This window comes from Lepisosteus oculatus, chromosome 13, assembly GCF_040954835.1.
Source record: "Lepisosteus oculatus isolate fLepOcu1 chromosome 13, fLepOcu1.hap2, whole genome shotgun sequence".
Classification (NCBI taxonomy): Eukaryota; Metazoa; Chordata; class Actinopteri; order Semionotiformes; family Lepisosteidae; genus Lepisosteus; species Lepisosteus oculatus.
Genome location: NC_090708.1, coordinates 37065080 through 37084686, shown reverse-complemented (window position 1 = coordinate 37084686; position 19607 = coordinate 37065080). Strand labels below are relative to the sequence as shown.

General features: G+C 35.4%; 1 protein-coding gene across 1 annotated transcript; it reads left to right on the top strand.

The window, feature by feature from the left end:
- Nucleotides 1-5277: 5277 nt before the first annotated feature.
- On the top strand, nucleotides 5278-14560 carry arglu1a (arginine and glutamate rich 1a). Its single transcript, XM_006638079.3, has 4 exons — nucleotides 5278-5836; nucleotides 9915-10140; nucleotides 12451-12534; nucleotides 13442-14560. Exons 1-4 carry the CDS (start codon nucleotides 5487-5489, stop codon nucleotides 13604-13606), a joined length of 825 nt encoding a protein of 274 aa, XP_006638142.1. The 5' UTR covers nucleotides 5278-5486; the 3' UTR covers nucleotides 13607-14560.
- Nucleotides 14561-19607: the final 5047 nt, after the last annotated feature.

Here is a 19607-nt window from a genome sequence, read left to right as displayed (position 1 = left end):
TATATTGTTCACTTATGCAAATCCAATTATATATGAGACCTGAAGACATTCAAACACATTTAAAATAAACTTGCACTTGCATTAGAAAGTTATTTTAAATTTTGTATGGACAGAATAGTTGAATTAGTATAAGGGTGTGCACTAAATTCTCTGCCTTATTTATGTCCATGAGACCCAGATGCATAAGGGGTTAATGTGACCTACAGTATAATGTGTGTTTGAGGCTCACAGGAAACTCTTTTCTGGGCGTAACAGTGTGTATTGAGATGGACAGTGCATTTGTATTCTTTTTCCCAGCAGTTTCTAAATTTAATGGCTATTGTTTTCTTTCAAAGCTCTGCCTGGAGCCCCTCCAATAATGATAACAACATCTTGACAGTGGAGACAGTGTGTATGACAGTGGATTTTCTCTTACAACAGAATCCCAGCAGAGGCAACAGCAGTAGTGTAAACAATGTGAATAGGCCTAAACAATAACGGGGGGTGGGGTTGTTTCCCTGCACATCTTCGTCATATATGAAAGGATCGCCTGTAAGGGTCCATACATAGATATTTATGTCATGTGTCCAGCAGTAAATACTCTACTTACTTTAATACACATATTGTCTCTCACACTGATATTTTGCTTCACTGTTTAAAAATAATATTTTTCAGTCCCTTTTACTTTGTGTGGGTAAGAGAAAAGGGAAAATGTTTGTTTGGATCAAAATAACATAAAAATGACATTAAAATGAACTGCACACCAATTCGCTTGAAGTAGAGATGTAATTCATTTTTAAAAAATAGCATCAATCTAATCAACCCAGCAGATTTAAATTCATATTACATAATGCCAATTCTGTTTTTTTTTTTAATATCTTTATTTTATTGCACTCTGGCAAAATCCCAGAGTGCTTGATGCCCAACCAGTTGGCTCTCTTTTGACATCTCTGCCACATTCTGGTCACTTGTGCTTGGATTCTGCCAATAACACCCACAGCTGTGCCCCATGTACAGCTGCGGCATAACAGTTATAGCATATTAGCATGACTTCTAATGGTTTTAAGCTATATTCTATGCCAGGTAAAACAAGTCAGTTTAATCAAAAATAACATGTGTCCCTCAAATTTTCCTCAAAATGTCATTTATACTACACAAAAAAGGAGTAAGAATTTACAATAGCTATTTTAGGCAACATTTTTTTGGGGGGGAAATGTTCATTGGAGAAACAGTAAGATAAATTAATAAGTATCACAGATAAGTGCCACTCTGCACTCCAACATACAGCAGTCCAGTCTCACAACAATACATCCAAAATTCTGTCTCTGTCTGTTCTTTATGTCAGATAATAAACTTGGTTTATATAGAAAAATAACGAGTGCATGTCAGAACAAAGGGTTTCTTCACTGCTACTCTGAAATTGTTGTGACCATAAGAACTGAATAAGCAGATTATTTCACTGTCTATAAATCTAAACTTAAAACTCACCTTTTTACTAGGACCTATGTCTGATTATCTTACAGTATGTCATGTATGTTATCATTATGTACAATGTCCTTGGGTTTAAAAAGGTGCTTTATAATTAATTCAAGATATTATTTATTATTATAGAATCTCTGCACATGGAGTTTTACAGAACTCTGTAAAAACACCAAAACAATGTGTAGCGAGCTAAATATGGCCAATACCTCCAATAATACATGTACAGAAGAGAACACTAAAATATTACTTACACATAAAAAGCAGTGACCAGAAATCTACCACCACAAGGCCTTGCTGATCCAATAGGGAAGCCCAGAGAAGAGCCCTCTCAGCCAGTAAGTAAACACAAATCAAAGTCAACCAAATCAAAGCACAAGCCAAACAACACTGCCACTGAGACACATACACACAGCAGATACTGGAATGCTACAGGACCCTAAAAAGACAATACACACTACCTGAGTATCTCATGAGGGTAAAAAACAGCAAACAGAAAGACACCCTCATGAAATAAACATTTTTAAAATAGAAACTGGATGACACAGGCTGACCTAAGTGCCCAGTGAGAACAGGCTATGTTCCCATTGCCAGCAGGGAGAAGCAGAGACAGATATACACTTTCTGTTGCATTTGAGAAATACTCAGGGATTAGAAATTCTTCCCTACAGTAACAAACCTAATCCCTGAACTCCCACACATGCCAGAGTCAAAAGATCTTCCTATGCTACTGGGGGAGGGGTAAGGAAATTTGGTAGCAATTTCCTATAATCTCCTGTGACATTTTAAGAAACAGAGAGTGAGTGTGCCTTGTAATAATGTGTTATGTACTGTATGCAAATATTCGATAATACGTGTTTACTATAAATGTCTATAATTGTTGTGTTAATTGAATCTGTTTTGAAAACCTGTAATTCATTGGTCATGCCAGTAAAGCACTTTGAATTTGAATTTGAATTAGAGGTGTCAGGTTAAGTGATGGATATTGTAAATCAATCATTTGGTTGTTCAATCAGTGAATCAATCAAAGGGTGCTTTTGAGTTTATTGTCATGACTCTTAATACCTGTAGGGAGGCTAAGTTGATTAACTGAATTTTGCAGTTTTCTGGCCTGTGTTCTTCTTAAGATTACTTAGCATCCTTGCTGATGCTTAAAAATAAAACAAGGCATTTCTTATGTTTGTAGAAATGGGGAAAAGCACACATCTAATTAGAAGTGGAAATAAAAGAGTAAGAAATCTGTCGGGATCAAAAATGCAAGTGTATTTTGGACTATAAATACAAAATAAAAGATGGATAAAATAAGTGACAAAACATTCCTATTTATTATTTTTATTTATGCATCCAGGTAAGCCTTTTGCCTTTTTAATTTACTAATGGGACCATTCAGTCCATAATACAATAATATGACATGTAACTAAGGTACACAGGTACCTCCTGCAAATAAAAAAGAAGTTACTTTAAGTGAGGAATAAAATATTGTCAGATAAACCTAATGCAACACGTTACAAACTGAAACATTTTATGGAAAGCATTGCATTCTGCAAAGTAAACATCTAAATTTCCATGCATGATCAAAATTAATGATTTAGGAGCTTCATCTAAAAGAACACCAAGATTCTGAGGAAATCCCAAAAGCATGCAGGAATTTGTACTGGTGCAAGAAATTGCAATTCTCTTAAAATGACATTTTTATTCCTGGTGGAATATGCCGAGTTGCAGCTGTCCTGCCTTTGTTCCCTTGCTGTCTTTAAATCACCTAACCTTGACAAATACAATGTAAAATACTGAATGGACTATATGGACTGACCAAAACATAAAATGATAATATTTTCAAACTTGACATAGAGTAGGTTCCTTTCCTTATTGTGAGTCTGGGAAGCCTAGAGGTGTTAAGCACAGAGAACCACAATGTAGAGAGCATGGTCTCTCCCAGATTAAGATGTCTTAATCTACTGAATTCTTCTGTGTGTAGGCTCACCATTTAAACCCAATGCTGTTTAAAACAAAGCCACTTCCAAGAAGGTTCTTGCCTTAAATGTTGAGTTCATAAGGACTGAGACAGATTACAATAGACTTATGCCAAAAGTATATTATGAGTTTTCTTCAAAGCAAAGAAAAAACAGAAATATCTGCAGCTCTGTAGAAGGCAAAGGGTTTGGAGTATCTTTCCTGTGTAGAGAAAATAATGGCAAGCCCCTTTTTGAGATTTTCACACATGTTCTGACCTAGCCATCAGGAAGTGGTCATTGTTTAAAATCTGTGCAGTCAGGCAGTGACAACAGATATTTTTACACTGATATATGAGTCTCTTTTCCTGCATGCATTTTCTCATGAGTACTACCCATGCTCGATAGACTCTAAAGAAACCTTAAACTAATTTGACTGTTTCACCAGTAAACTAATAAGCCTGTATTTCCACTTATCAATCTCAAATGGCATCAAAGCTAAATGTAAAGCAAGGCACTGTAGCTATTGATATTCCAAAATTTGGAATATTACAGAGGAAAGTGTAAAGAAGTTTATTTTCATTTTGGTTATATTAGTTATCTATTTTTTAATTTACTACAAATTTATTTTTCCAGGATGGAACTTTAATTTCTACAGACTGAACAGGATACTTCTGAAGTATGTGACATTTTCTACTGAGGAAAGAACTTGTTTATATATGAATTAAATGCAGAGCCCTAGAGCTGGCAAGCATACACTCACAACAGGGTAACTTTTCACAGAACCCAATTAACCTACCAGTATGTTTCTGGCCTGAGAGGAGAGCTCTGACATAAGGAGAACATACAAACTTCATGCATGTAGCATTCCAGGTCCAGAATTGAATCCACGGCCCGAATGTTGTGAGGCAGCTATGCTCATCATTTCACCACCGTGTATATTAATAATCATATTGCTTATTTATATTTTATATACAGAAGACTATAGTTAGTTAATATATTTTATAGTATATGTGGCACTATAGCATGGTAGTTAGCACCAGTGCCTATCAATGTACTCTACTCTACATGTTCTTCTCATATTTATGTGTGCATTTTTGTCTTTCCAAGTCTCTCACCAGGATAAAATGATTTCTGATAAAAGATGGTCTTTTTGTGATAGTTTTATATATTCTGAGCATTTTAACACAAGTATGTTTGTTTATAGAAAAAGTATTTAAAAATACAATATACATACAATAATACAATTAAATGTTCCAAAAGCATCCTCCGTTATTAATAATAGTAAATGTCATTGTAACTCATATCTGTGTTTTTCTGATGGATCTTCATTCATTCGTAATACGATTAGAGGAAATTAGGAGTGCTCTTTGCATTTCTGATAGGAAGTTGATCACATCAGAGTAGAACAATTTATAAGATCTTTCTATGTCCCTCTCTCACCAATCTATTTACCTCTAAAGACCTAAGTCTACTTTAACCAAACCCTTAGAAGTGGTATTTGAATCATTGTCATCATTTATTAGAATAATTTAATGGAAATATTTTTAATCTGCAAACAAAATATGCTTAAAGCAAGAACTTTGCTCAGTTTCAGCAGCTAGAACTTAAAAAGTTTTGATTTACGATACAGGCTCTAAAAAATAAGTATTTTCTCTGTCTATGCAAAGATAAACATTCAGATACATTTTTGAAAAGTTTCCAAAACCTTTAGTAAAACTGACATTTTTTCACTTTACAGAGTTAAGACAGTTATATCGAGAGTTTGCTTTTCATATATATATACACATTTTGAATAATCGCAGAATCCATCTTGCAACCGTGTTCTTGTCATTTCGGCGGCTACCCGAGTGCGTCCGAAAAAGTACGAGAGAGATGCATCCTGGGAGAACGGAGACAGCCGCCATTTTGCTGGCTGGCCGGGTTTATCGTATTGATATAATAATAAAGTTTACAAGGAAATCGGACGTGATTTTGGTTGAAAGAATTTGGAGGTAATTCTGGTAAAGGTCGAATTCGCCGAATAAAGAGTTTAAAATAAGGAATTGATTATTAAGGTCGTAGTTTGAGGTGGCGATTATGGGTCGTTCTCGCAGTCGCAGCTCGTCCCGCTCTAAGCACTCCAAGAGCAGCAAGCACAACAAGAAGCGGAGCCGGTCCAGATCTCGGTCCAGAGACAAGGAGAGGTCTAAGAAGCGATCGAAGTCCCGGGAAGCGAAGAGAAGCCGGCGGAGAGAGTCGCGGTCACGTTCCCGCTCCGCTACAGCCGCGACCCGTAGAGAAAGGGAGCGGGAGCGAGACCGGGCTGCCTCCCCCTCCGACAGGATCGACATCTTCGGGCGGACAGTGAGCAAGAGAAGCAACCTCGACGAGAAGCAAAAGAAGGAGGAGGAAGAGAAAAAGGCCGAACTGGAGAGACAGAGGAAAATGTGAGTAGGCACTTTGTAACCCGTGCGGTGCGAGCAATGGCAAGATTGCCTGACGCTGACCTTAGCTGCGAAACCCAGAGAGGCTGTAGGAACTGTTGCTGTTTATGTTATTGTTCATGCAATGCCTTTAACTTTACAAAATTGTCATCTAATTTTAACGTTGATTAAGTCTGTTGGGGTGTATTTTTATCGAATCTGACAGTCTAGATGTGTTGGGCTTATTTTTTTATGATTTGTTAAAATTTAAGATAAGGAAAGAGATGTGGAAATAGGTTCGCTTGTATCAAGGGCATTAATTTCAAGTTTAAATACTGGTTATTTTGCACGGCCCCGAGGCGGGATGTATCGACAAACCCGGTTTTTCGTGAGGTACTTGTCGCTATTACGCTGTGGTTGGATACGGTTTCTTTTAAAATAGCAGATTGGTCGCAAGAAAAACCTTGTATATTAGTTCTAAATAAAATGTAAATTGGTGGTCCATCATTTTTAATAGTATGAGGAGCTGGAATCTGTTGCTCGGGTCAGGAAGTCTGGGTGATCTACTCGGCTTGCTGTAACCACGACCCTCACCAGAAAAGGCAGAGTGAAAATAAAAAATGAAATGGTATTCCCGTATATGCGTTTATATACAGAATAAGAAAAGGTAACGGATTTTAAATTGTTAAATTCGTTATAGTCTGATCAAGCTGTGTTACTTATTTGTACCTCAGAATTTCGTTTAAAGTACGCCTCGGTGAGGACTAAAATGTGAGATACACGTGATTAATATTGCTACAGTGGATTTCTCTTAAAAAGATAAATAAATATTAAGGAACAACAACAGAAAAACAAAAGATATAAAGGGAAAATATTCTATGCTGCCGTCTTTATTGGAAAATAATATTATGCTTATTTGTCCATAGGGCAAATGAAGCCACTTTTCTATTTGGAAAAAAAAACAGGTTCTGCTGCATAATTACATAATCGAAGTGGTCAGCAGTTTAGGGTCTGAGGTTTTAGACATGTTTTGGACACTCAAAACAATGAAATGAGAAATCTGTGGCACAGATTGTACACTGGTTGTAAGTGTACAAAAATAACACAAATGTGTGTTGTGATCTTATAGAAACTTAAAACGCCCATAACATATCGATATTTAAAGTGCTTGCAGAATGTTTACTAATTTACGTTGGTCAAAACAATATCCTTTCATTTTTACGTGTTTTTTATGCATTCCTGCATTAAAGTTCATGTCACAGTTTAAAGGTGTTTGAGATATTGTGATATGTTAAAATGAAATGTAGGTTTTACGTATTTTAAAGGTACATATCCTAATAATCTCCTAATTTCTATTCTGCTACTGTCTTGTCCAGCTAGTCAAATTTTACATTAAAACAAACTTTGAGTTTCAGCATTCAGGAAATTATATAAACGGGGAACATATGTGTGTATAATTAATAATTTATAATTGCTTACACTTATATAGCGCTTTTCTGGACACTCCAGTCAAAGCGCTTTACAGGTAATGGGGACTCCCCTCTACCACCACCAATGTGCAGCATCCACCTGGATGATGCCTTGGCAGCCATAGTGTGCCAGAACGCTCACCACACATCAGCTATCAGTGGGGAGGAGAGCAGAGTAATGAAGCCAATTCATAGATGGGATTATTAGGAGGCCATGATTGGTAAGGGCCTCCTTATAATCCCATTATTAGGAGGCCCTTACCATTATTACACCCTTACTCTTTTCGGGAAACAGCCTGGGATTGTTAATGACCAGAGAGTCAGGACATCGGTTTTACGTCTCATCCGAAGGACGGCGCCTGTTTACAGTATAGTGTCCCCGTCGCTATACTGGGGTATTAAGACCCACAGACTGCAGGGTGAGCGCCCCCTGCTGGCCCCATTAACACCTCTTCCTGCAGCAACCTTAGTTTTTCCCAGGAGATCTCCCATCCAGTTACTGACCAGGCTCACACCTGCTTAGCTTCAGTGGGTTTTGATCATGGGATGGGATGGAAGTGAAGCTGAATAGCAGTTTGGCCTCAAGCAGTGTTCTGCAATTGTCCATATATGCTAATAGTATTGTGATTATTGCATATGTCGCTAAAGCTGGGCCATACCTTGTATCCAGTATTGTTTTGGTCGCAAGTAGCAATATTTGTGGTAGCAGTCAAACTACTTTAAACTTAATTTTTATTGGATTGTGGCGCATTATGACAACTCCTTCTCTCCCTTCCATAACTGCTCTGAGAGATTTTGATTTAATGAAAAGGCATTAAATAACTTAAAATCAGAAGTTTTCATTTTTATTGTTGTTTTCATAATCTATGCGATAGTAAAAAATGTAGTTATTAAACATGTAAAAATAGTAAAATAGCTTATATAAACCCCTTTAAAAGGAAAGAGGAAACAATGCAGTAATATTAGTTTGTTGTACAGTGTAATATATATAATGTGTACCGCAGACTGGTCTTACCCAGGTAAGGTACATACACAGAAACAAGGAGAAAACACAGAAAAGAGTTTTTTGGAAACTTTGAAAGGATGAAAGGGCAGAAACCACTTTTCAAGCCAGTAATAAGCACAAAAATAAATGGGAGCAAACTTACAGTATGCACAGATGGAGAATATGACAGGAAGCCCCAAAGGACTTGTATAAAAATGCAAGGAAGAATTCAATTAAAATGAACATAGCAAAATTCCCATGTTTACAGTGTAATAGGGCTTGTTTCACGTTACCAGAAGTTTTGGTACTTTGTTCTGAATGGCCGACACAACTTCCTAAAGTATTATATAAAATGAAATAAAAATATTGAATATATAAATCCTGATATGTAAGAAGTAGTTGCATACGAAGCAGTTTACATTTTAAGGTGAGAAGGGGGGTTGTGTTTTGCGTACTACTCATATTGAAATTTCATGTATTTTATGATGGAGGTTGTACAAGTTACTGTTTACTTGGTAATTTCATTGTGGTTTGAAATGCACTCATCAATGCTAACTCATTATAACCCCAAAATGTAGAGAGAGCACTGCAGTTCCACTTTAATTAAAAACAAAATGCTCATCATTATTGCTTTAGTGCAATAATGGTCTTACATTAAATTACATAATGTAAGAATAAAACAACCTTCTGTTTTATTACTCTGTTGCTGTAACTTAGTTTGAGCTAGAACTGTAGAAAACTATTAAAGAACACATCAAAATAAAGGGCATCCTGCTATGCTATGCTATAAATCTTAAACCCTGTAAGATCTACACCATCTTACAGGGTTTAAGATGATCTATTTTGTGTTATACATTTTGTACATATTAACTTAGATTTGCAGTTGGACACATATCCTTAGTAATAATAATTGCTTACACTTATATAGTGCTTTTCTGGACACTCTGGACTTTCTGGAAACGCTTTACAGGTGATGGGGACTCCCCTCCACCACCACTGTGCAGCATCCACCTGGATGATGCGACAGCAGCCATCAGCTGTCAGTGGGGAGGAGAGGAATGAAGCCAATTCATAGATTGGGATTACTAGGAGGCCATGATTGGTAAGGGCCAATGGGAAATTTGGCCAGGACACCGGGGTTATACCCCTACTCTTTTTGAGAAACGCCCTGGGATTTTTAATGACCACAGAGAGTCAGGACCTTGGTTTTACGTCTGATCCGAACCCCAGGGTGAGCGCCCCCTGCTGGCCCCATTAACACCTCTTCCAGCAGCAACCTTAGTTGGTCTCCCATCCAGGTACTGACCAGGCTTACACCTGCTTAGCTTCAATGGGTTGCCAGTTGTGAGTTGCAGGATGATATGGCTGCTGGCATCTTAGTCTTGAGATGAGGTACTGAATGCCCATTGTGAAGCTAGCAGAGAAGTAGTTATGAGCTGTGAGTTATGAAGATGTATAGCAAAGGAAAAACTGCATAAACATTTTAATTTTCCTGAGTGTGCAAACGTGAAAGTAGATATGTGACTTTAGTTTTCTTCACCAAATGTTGAGCTTTAAAATTAATGCAAAGACTTGCCTGAGTCTTATCCTAGTTCCAGGAGTCTAGTCTGTTTATATCTCTCTTAAATGTTTTGGTTTTTTACCTCAGACGACAACAGGAGATTGAAGAAAAGCTCATTGAAGAGGAGACGGCGCGGCGTGTGGAAGAGATGGTGGCCAAGCGGGTGGAGGAGGAGCTGGAAAAGCGGAAAGATGAAATTGAGCGTGAGGTGCTCCGGAGGGTGGAGGAGGCCAAACGCATCATGGAGAAACAGTTGCTCGAGGAGCTGGAGCGACAGCGGCAAGCTGAGCTCGCAGCACAGAAGGCTAGAGAGGTAACGCTTGGTCGTTGGGAATGCAAGCAAGGGCCCATGGCAAAACTTTCAGGGGCGAGGGAGGTATGTGGTGGATGGTGTAAGCATGTGCTCTTGCTTCTTCTGAGTTCTTTGGTGAGGCAACAGCAAGCATGCACTGTCACACGAGGTTGATAATTGACCACTACTTTAGTGGTTGGAATCCACATTCCCTTTTTTGAGAACAGGGGTCTGTTAATTGGAAGGGATGTTTTAAAGAAATGAAGAAGTAAAATCCTGGCCCTTTAAAAAATAAATATGAAACTTTTGCCATGGCTGCAGAAAAAGTTACCAACATCATCCTTTTAATTTCTTAACCTCTCCCCACCTTTTATTCTTTTGTTTTTTTGTAATACAAGGTGTTTGAAATTTTATCTAACTGCTTGCCCTGCCTTCACTTGAATCGCCATTGTGTAGTAAAAGGCTTTCCCCAGTCTGAAGCTGAGCCAAGTGGTTAAATAGGAATTTGGAAATTTCCTGCTAAACACGAAAAATATAAATACCAGTAACACGATCTTTAGACGTCTTTACCCTGTACTTCTCCTACTTCAAATAATGTAGTCAAAATTAATCTTAAATCTTAAGAATCAGTTTTCAATACCTTCTGATCATTTTATGTTTTTAGTAGATGTTAATGATCTGTTTTGTTCCTGCCTAATGTAAAGTGTAACATTACTTTCACTGTAGGAAAAAAATAATTAATAATTCTGTGAAAAGAACACCACAGTACTGTAATTTATGCTTTACTCATCAGAATGAGTCTAAACTATAAAGGGAGTTTAAAAAAAATGATTCCCACGAAAATTGTTTTGTACTTTCTCCTCAAGCAGATCTTGGCTTTGAAAAAATAAACTTACACCAATATTTCTTTTGTTTTAAAAAAAGTCAAGTTTCATGTGCTACAATTGTAGATTAACCTTATGTTTGTAGGTTTTGACTCTTGTGTATAATAACAGGCTGATTTCAGGAAATCATATTTAAAAATCATATAGGATGCTTATGACTTAATGACTGCAGGAAACACCTTGTATTTGTGATGAATGAATTTTTTCATGGAGCTTTGAGCAAGGATATGCTAGAAAAACAGAACAAAGAAACTTTTTTTTTCTCGTAAAACTCACTGTATTGCGTAGTCCTGATATGTCATTAAACATAGTTATGTAATGCTTTTTGGCCCCTTCTTACTTCTGGTCTTGTCGATACTGATACTGCATGACAGCTTGTTACCAAACAGACCAGGAATTTTGATCTCTTCTTTTTCATTGTCCATCAGACATTTTCTAAATTGGTAGACCTTAAATATGGTAGCAATTTTCTAGTGTGGATGACTTCCCCATACAGCCTTGTGTTTTTCCAAAAACAAATCTGGATGAAATACTCCTAGGAAAAAAACGTTTTTTAAAGCATCTTTCAAAGTTTTTTTCTTCAGAAAAACTGTTCAATCCCCCCTTTTCACCCCTTCAAAACTCAACTATTTTACCTTTTTCCGGTATATGATTTGTGGGGCCAACAGTCTCCTTAGTTTGGATTAATCTTGTATTTTCATTCTTTATTTTTATTTATTGATTTAAGTATAACTAACAGTACATTGTATTTTTCTTATTAATTGTTTGCCATAGGAATGATGAATTACATACTTTTGTTCCTTCTTATCATAAGCATCTGCAGTCCTCAGCTCAGCTTGCATTTGTATGTTGTTTCTTGTAAATGGCTGAGCTGCTGATGCAGGTGTTGCCACGCTAACAGTACAAATCAGTTTAAAGAGGAAGCTGGCGCGTTTGGCAGCCGAGGAGCACTCTCTCTCTCTGCAGGACACTGGACAAGACAGTAAATATGCAACTTTTAATGCTGATAAAAGGAGTATAGGTAAAGAATGCGTAGGTATACCTAAATTGGTGAGCCAAACTATTCAATTTTTTCTTTCCATTTTTTTCTGATATGTTTATACAGTTGAAATATTTGATATAAAGTATTTTATAGTTGTCAATGTTGATTGTGATGTTTTCATGTAGAAATGTAAAACAATTGTTTTAAATAACTTAAAATTGAATCAGGGAGGGTTTAGCTTTTGGTGGTTGAGTTGATTGGGAGGGTGTCGTGAACATAGTTATCCGGGATATTTTTTTCTTAATTATATGTTTTAGCTTACGTTACTATGTGAGAAACACTGGGGGCTCTCAGGCTACCCTTTGTTGTAGGAGTGAGGCACAAAAGATCTGAGAGGGAGCATAGCTCAGCAGAAACGTAGAGAGCCCATGCGTTGTCTAACATATCACCATGTCTCCCATTTAGGAGGAAGAAAGAGCAAAACGAGAAGAACTGGAGAAAATATTAGAAGAAAATAACCGTAAAATTGCTGATGCTCAAGCTAAACTGGTAAGTGAATAATTGTTGGAAATTTAGTTTATATAATAAAGTTCAACAGTATACTGTGTGAGAATTTGGAAAGGGTAAATGGGTTTATTCTTAAGCAACGGTTTTATTATTAAGCTTGTGCAGTGTGAGTAAACAAGATTAGAAGTTCCTTTTTTTCCTTTGCAAATTAGTAGTATTTAATAAGAGGTGTACTGTTAAAATCTTGTACAAGTTCCCTGTTGATCCTACATATCCTATAATACTCTTCTTGAAAGAGTTCTGTATAATGTTTAAATGGGATTCCCAGTGATTGAATTAGTTTTTTAAAAAAATCAATGTTTAACCAAATTATGTTTGTTATTGTTGGTAGATTGGAATTAGTTTAAATGCTTTATATGTTTAGACTGTATATTCTTACCATGCTGAGAAGAGCATCTCATGTTTGGATATTGTATTCAGTACAGATAAGATGTAAGATATTCTCTAGTTTGATTTTTGCTGTCCTTTATGAAATCTGTTCTATTTTTTAATGTTTTCTGTAGTAATAACATATCCAGGAGTAGTGGTTAATTGTGTGGAAAATACAAAGAATAATTTTAATGTCAGAATGAAGCTGGACTTATGAGATTTTTAAGTGGTTTATTTGAACTTCAAAAATCTCTCGTAATCAGACAAAAGCAATTCTGCAGTCATGCACAGATTGACTTATTACACATTTGTGTTGTAAATCATAACTATATACTTTATTGTCCTCTTTATATGGTTGCTGGAATTACACCGTTTTGTATTAAAGCAATTGTATTGTATTTTTCATTAGGATATTTCTTCCACTGCATCATTATTTGCTTCCTTGAAAATTATGAATGCAGTCATATAGTAAATGTATTCTTATCTGTGTACTAACTGAAATATTGGATTTGTATTGTAGGCTGAAGAGCAACTGAAAATTGTAGAAGAACAAAGGAAAATTCATGAAGAGAGGATGAAATTAGAACAAGAAAGACAACGTCAGCAAAAAGAAGAGCAAAAACTAATCTTGGGCAAGGGAAAGTCAAGGCCCAAGCTGTCCTTCTCTTTAAAACCAACAGAATGAACTGCAACTTGTACTTTTAACTGTATGGTAGCTTCATGTTGAAGTGTTTTCTGGAGAGTCTGGAATGTTGGCTTATACCGATGTGGGCTGTGCTCAACAATCTTTCGAAAGGAGATGAGGCATCTTTTAATTGATAATCCAGCCATCATAATTTTTTTTTTTAACATAGGAAACTTTCACTTGTCACCTTGTGACATCTTTACAAGCAATTTATCAAATCATGGTAAAACTGGCATTAGTTTAAGTCTAGGAGGGGTTCGTACAATGACATTAATTTGGCAAAGCTTATGAAGTGTTAAAAAGTGTATTTGGGTTCTGTTATCTGCTTTGATAGTAGTATTGGGGGATTCTGACTTATGAATTTTCATTACTCTGCATTGAGGTATGAAGCAGTATAATCCAAATGTTACATTTTAAAATGTAGGTCATTAAATGCAGCCAGCAGAAGTACAGGACAGGGCAGACCACAATGTAATTTATTTTATAATGTGCAAAGTAATTGCATTGTTTGGCATGATTAAATGTGGAACATTAAACCCATTAACTACTTAAACATCAAGTCTGTGAATGGCTTGACCTGAGAAAGTTTCCCATGTAATCTAAATATTGACCCTGTGTGATGTAATGTTTCGTAAAATCATGTAAAACATAAATGCAGTTGTCTCTGAAATCACTTTTTTAATGTCCAAGAGTGGACTCTGTGTCCCCATGTATTACTCTATATGTAGTACATTCTTAAAATCGAATGCTTTTTGCATTCTACTGGTTCTAAAGCTGTCCTGGTACAGGTAAGGAAGTGATTTACTGCATGATGGGTTGGGGGTTGGGGGTTGAGGGGAGGGGGGTGGGATTAATAGGGTAGGATGGATTTTTTTTTTATTTGATTAAACCTTTGGTAATTTTCCTCTGTATGGAAGTGTGTTCAGTTCACAAAATAAAAGTTCTGAAAGCATAGTTGTTTTGTTTTGTCGTGTTTTTTTTTACCAAAGCAGAAACATGTACTACTGCCATCATTGATGTTACATGCAACAGCATGGAATGTGTAATAGCCTGTAGTTACAAAGTGTGCTCTTTCCCCAGTACATCACATTTCTGTTTTGTTCAAAGTGGTTCTTTGCTAATTTTCTAATGTATAACAGATTACCAGAAAAACAGAATGGATAAATTGAAAGAAAATGTATTTACAAGGGAACAAGTTAAGGCATATTCTCTGCTGCAAAGAGAAGAAAAACACCTGAAGCCGGCTCAACAGGAAAGTTTTCTTCTCTTTTCAGCATGGAATAAACCTTTACTTGTTCCCTTGAAGCCTACTCATGCTGACAGTTACTCACTTGAACTTCTATGTTTTTGCAGTGCAAGTAAGAAAGGGGATAACAATGCATTCTTCTGCTTCAAAATCTGCTTAAGATTCACGGATCAGTAGTAGTGTATTTCTGTAGTGTTTTAAGTGTTTCTGTGGTGTGCTAGTATACCTGTAAATTCATATACTTCAATATGAAAGAGAACATACAAGTATCCATTATTAACATTACTTGAAGCGTGATCCACCTGTTTCATGTGGCAACCTGAATTAGTTCACTGAAATTCCTCCTGCAGAAGTGATTCCTCAGATGGAGAACATAAAGGCTAGAAATGAGTAATGGTCTGTCTTTTGGCCTATTTGCCTGTTTAGTAGCTAATTGATCCAAGGATCTTGTAAGCTTTTGATAGAAGCCAGGGTAGCAGCTTTGACAACGTGACTCGGTAGCTTGTTCCATATCCCATGAGTTCTGTGTGAACTATGTATTGTCAGAGGAACGTCTGACAAACTCATTTCTGACCAGTGTTCAAGTCTTAAATGTTTTAGACCTCTTAAAAATGACCTCCCCAACACATGAACATGAATGTATTACACTTGGTGTTATAATTGAAGAAGTAAATTGTACATTTTAATAGAGGGGTTGTTTGCACATGCTTCCTGATAGGTATTTTTTTTTTTAATATGTCAAATGTACATTAGTAGAGTAATGAAAGAATAAGATTTCTGGTTCAGAAATCGTGCTTTTTAAAATGGAAAATTCACACATTAGCTGTTGTAGGTGATGGGAATAGTTGTCTTATTAATTATTTATTGTGATCACCAATTCTGTTCAGTTACTACCTAAAACCATAATATAAGTTGATATAGTAGATGAAGACTTAAAAATATGCATAATATGTCATTATACATTTGCATACTTCTACTTGCGTAGTTTTGTGAAATGTATAAATTGTGGAAAAAAAAAACTATTTTTCAAGCCCTTAAGACTGTTGGTAAATTCAGCATTGTCTCTCACAGGCATTGGAGTTGTCTTTGTTATTTTTCATCAATTTGCTTGAATGTTTTTTAACAATAAATGTGTCAATTTGGAGACAAGATTCATTTATTGGACAGCAGAATAGGGCTGTAGAAAATTCCATGGAGATCTGCGCTACAAAATTTATATAAATCTCACTGCACGTGTACAAATATGGAAAACGCTCTGTTGGTATGTTCTATGGTATAGTTTTTGAAAGACACTGCTATTACTTTAAATGAATGTATTATATATAAGCATCTATTTTATCAATACAAACATTTTGTGTCAGAAGTATTTCGATGGCAAATAAAATATATTTACACAGATTTTGAAGAACACCACTACAAACGAGAGGACACCATTTGGCCCATCCAGCCAGCTTGATTGTAATAGGTCATAAACTCATTCAGCAATTTCTTGAAAGAAACCATGTAATTGGATTCACCACTAAGTTTGGGTATAACACGTTTGTATTACATGTGTGCTATTGTAAAGCTCTAGGCTCTAGGTCCGCGAAACAATGAATTGTTGTTGTTTGTTATTATAATCCTATTTCTAAAATCCCGTTTTCTAAATGTTGCTAGAGAGGATCTGATAACTCTACCCTTTGAGAAGTTAGAGGTCGTGACATTTCTATTAAAATGGAACTGAAGCTGCAATAGTTTTGAGAGTACTCTATAAAAGGTCTAGATAGCAATACAGTCTTGAATACATCAATATTAAGCCCATCTGTCCAAAATCAGTATGCTGTAATTATTTTATATGTTTTTAATAATAATTCAGAGAATTCAGAGAATGTCTTTCTTTGTAACATGGAGGTTATTTTCATTCACTGCAAAATGATCATATTTGTAGTATTGCACACCTGTCAAGCTTGTTTTCTTTCTCTTTACCTATGAATTTTCACACGCCCTAGTGTTATTCGTTATGTATAGGGCTCATAATTACGAGAATTCTCCCCGAACTGTTTCTTGTACACCTGTTTCAGTCTGTAGACTGACAGGCGAACTGTGATGAATACAAAGTTATTGCCTTCGTAATTTATATAGTTTGGAAACAGGGCATTTTTGTTATATTTGGTAGATTTGTGACAATTTTATTATTCCGTCTCACATGATACATTTAAAAATATATAAAAATGCATGACATTTTTTAATGTGTAATATTTTGTCTCAAAACAAAATTGTAGCTGCAAAAATGGTAAATAAACAGTAATTAAACCGTAATTCTCAAGTTACAGAAGTATGTTAACTACATTCAAATCCTGATTTATAAGTACATTATTAGGCTTTGACCATACAGAGTTGCAATGTAATTTCTTAAAATGTAACGCGTGTAAAACATATTATTAAGTTACATGATTCATTGTGGTTTTTATTGAATACTTTATATTAAACACTAATTGTGAATATCTAGAAAGTCACAGTTTGGCTTGCTTCGGTTAAGTAATTCTTCAATAGATTTCACTGAAATTAACGTAAACTTTTTTTCATTTTTACAACTTGGTTTCTTATCTTTGACATTTCTACTAAAAGAAAAAAAATGGGACAAAACATTTTTTCTTCTAGCAAAATACAGATGACTATCAGGGGGTTGGCTCATAAATGTTCAAAACAACTTCACTTAAGATCAGGTGCGAAAGGAGCCGACTAACTTACCTTAAAGGAATGCAATCAAACAGCTGTAAAACAAAGAGCTACAGAAGAAAACTTATACAGTGTTCTTTAAACATGGACTCCACCGCTTCTTATGGGCCACGGCCAAACGAATTATCGGAGGTAGATAATGAATTACAAAATAAAGTAAAGCGTACAGAGCACACATTTCTGCAGAACTGTGTATATTATATATTTTATGTATTATTTATTCTGCTTGTAGGGATGGATTCTGAGTCAGTAGTTCTCTTTTCCCGATTACCCCAGCTCAGAATTGTTAATAAAAATGATCAAAATAAAAATCTTACATTATTATTATATTATTATTGTTGTTCTTAGAAACACAAGGACGACAATAATAAATAATAAAGTAGCTGAAATAAATTTTGTATAATTTGCATCACATAGCGATTATAATTATGCAATGAAAAAGCATTTTTTAATCTTATCACAGATAACCTTAAAATCTTAGAATAGTGCTTTAAACATTTGGAACAGTGCTTCAAACACGAATGAAACACATGACATATTACGTCAGTCAGGTTTATATACAGTATATATAAAATTAACTCATACGTAACGTATTGTTTGAAGCCTATCTTGCTATTTGGTTTACACCTATCACCACATCTTTGAGTTTAGATCGTGTTATCGTACAATTTAATTATTCTTTGATTAGTGAGGGCAGTAAAATTAATAATAATTAACGTTTGAGGTTTAAAGTACGGGCTTAGTTTGTGACTCTTATTTAAAAAGTATTTATTTGAGTCTCATGTAGATCGACATAACAGATGATGTATTAGAAAAGGTAAACGTTTTTTAATCACTTTCCTATTTGTTCTATACGAGAATCAAGCAGATTCAAGTCTTCCGAAAACAATCATTTAATAAAACTACCTATTTTGTTTTATGTCATTTTTTGTAACTATTTCTGAACTAGTTCAGCTAGTTTCTTAATTCTAATTTAGCGATGAAAATGTAAAATTTACAGAACGAAAAATTTACAGAACGAAAATCCCTATGTACTATGTAACCTAGATTTATCACACACAGTCGTAGAGACTTTAACTGTCACTGGAAAGAAAAAAAGCAACTGGGAATCGTGTCAGATCACAATCGTCTTATTTTAAACAGCCTGGATATATTTTCGGACTATTCAGGAACTTCCTTTTGTTTCCCTGAAAAAAAGATCTTAACTGTCCTTACATCACATTTTCTTTTTTTAGTCACAACTGGCAAATTAGGTTTTACGTAAAGCGTTTAGGTACGATACTACAAGTTTGTCGGCGTCTCAGATTTGTGTTAAAAACTGGAACGTTTTTAGAATTGGTTTTATTTTTCATTTATTTTACTTAATACATTAGAAGACTGATATCACTGAAGAGTGATAAATGGCTAAAACGAGACAAGTTGGCAAATTATTGTTTATTCGGGAAGACGTCCTGAACACTCATTCCTTTCTCATCCATTATGTGTTCTTATCCAACTGCTTAATGTGTTATTCAAATGCAATACACAATACTTCACAAGCATCCAATGATTTCATTATTTATGGATGGTGGGTCGAATTCTGTTTACTTTTCCCGTTTAAAGAACATAATTCTAAATGTATCTTTGCACATGCCAATCATCGTAAAAAATGTATGAATCGACCGATTTTATGAAGCAGTGAAAGTGTGTAAAAATATAAACAACCCTATTTTAAGAAATTATACATGGTATAGTTATTTTAACAAAACTGTTTTTACTTGATGCAAGTTAGAAAACTGGGTCTATTTTCGTATTTTAAAGCATAAGGTTTCATATTTCTAAAATAAAATAAAAACTCTTTTTGTAGCATTCGGGTCCCGCACTTATGGTTGCTTTGGGTTATGGGATCGTTTTTAGAGAGTGTATGCTTTTACTTCCATTTTTAATAATGGTAATAATTTAAAACTGTAAGGCGTTAAACAATTGCTCCTTTTGCTTTCTAAACTCGAGTCTTTTGCTTTTCATTTACACGTATAAATACGCTAGTGGGCACTGTTG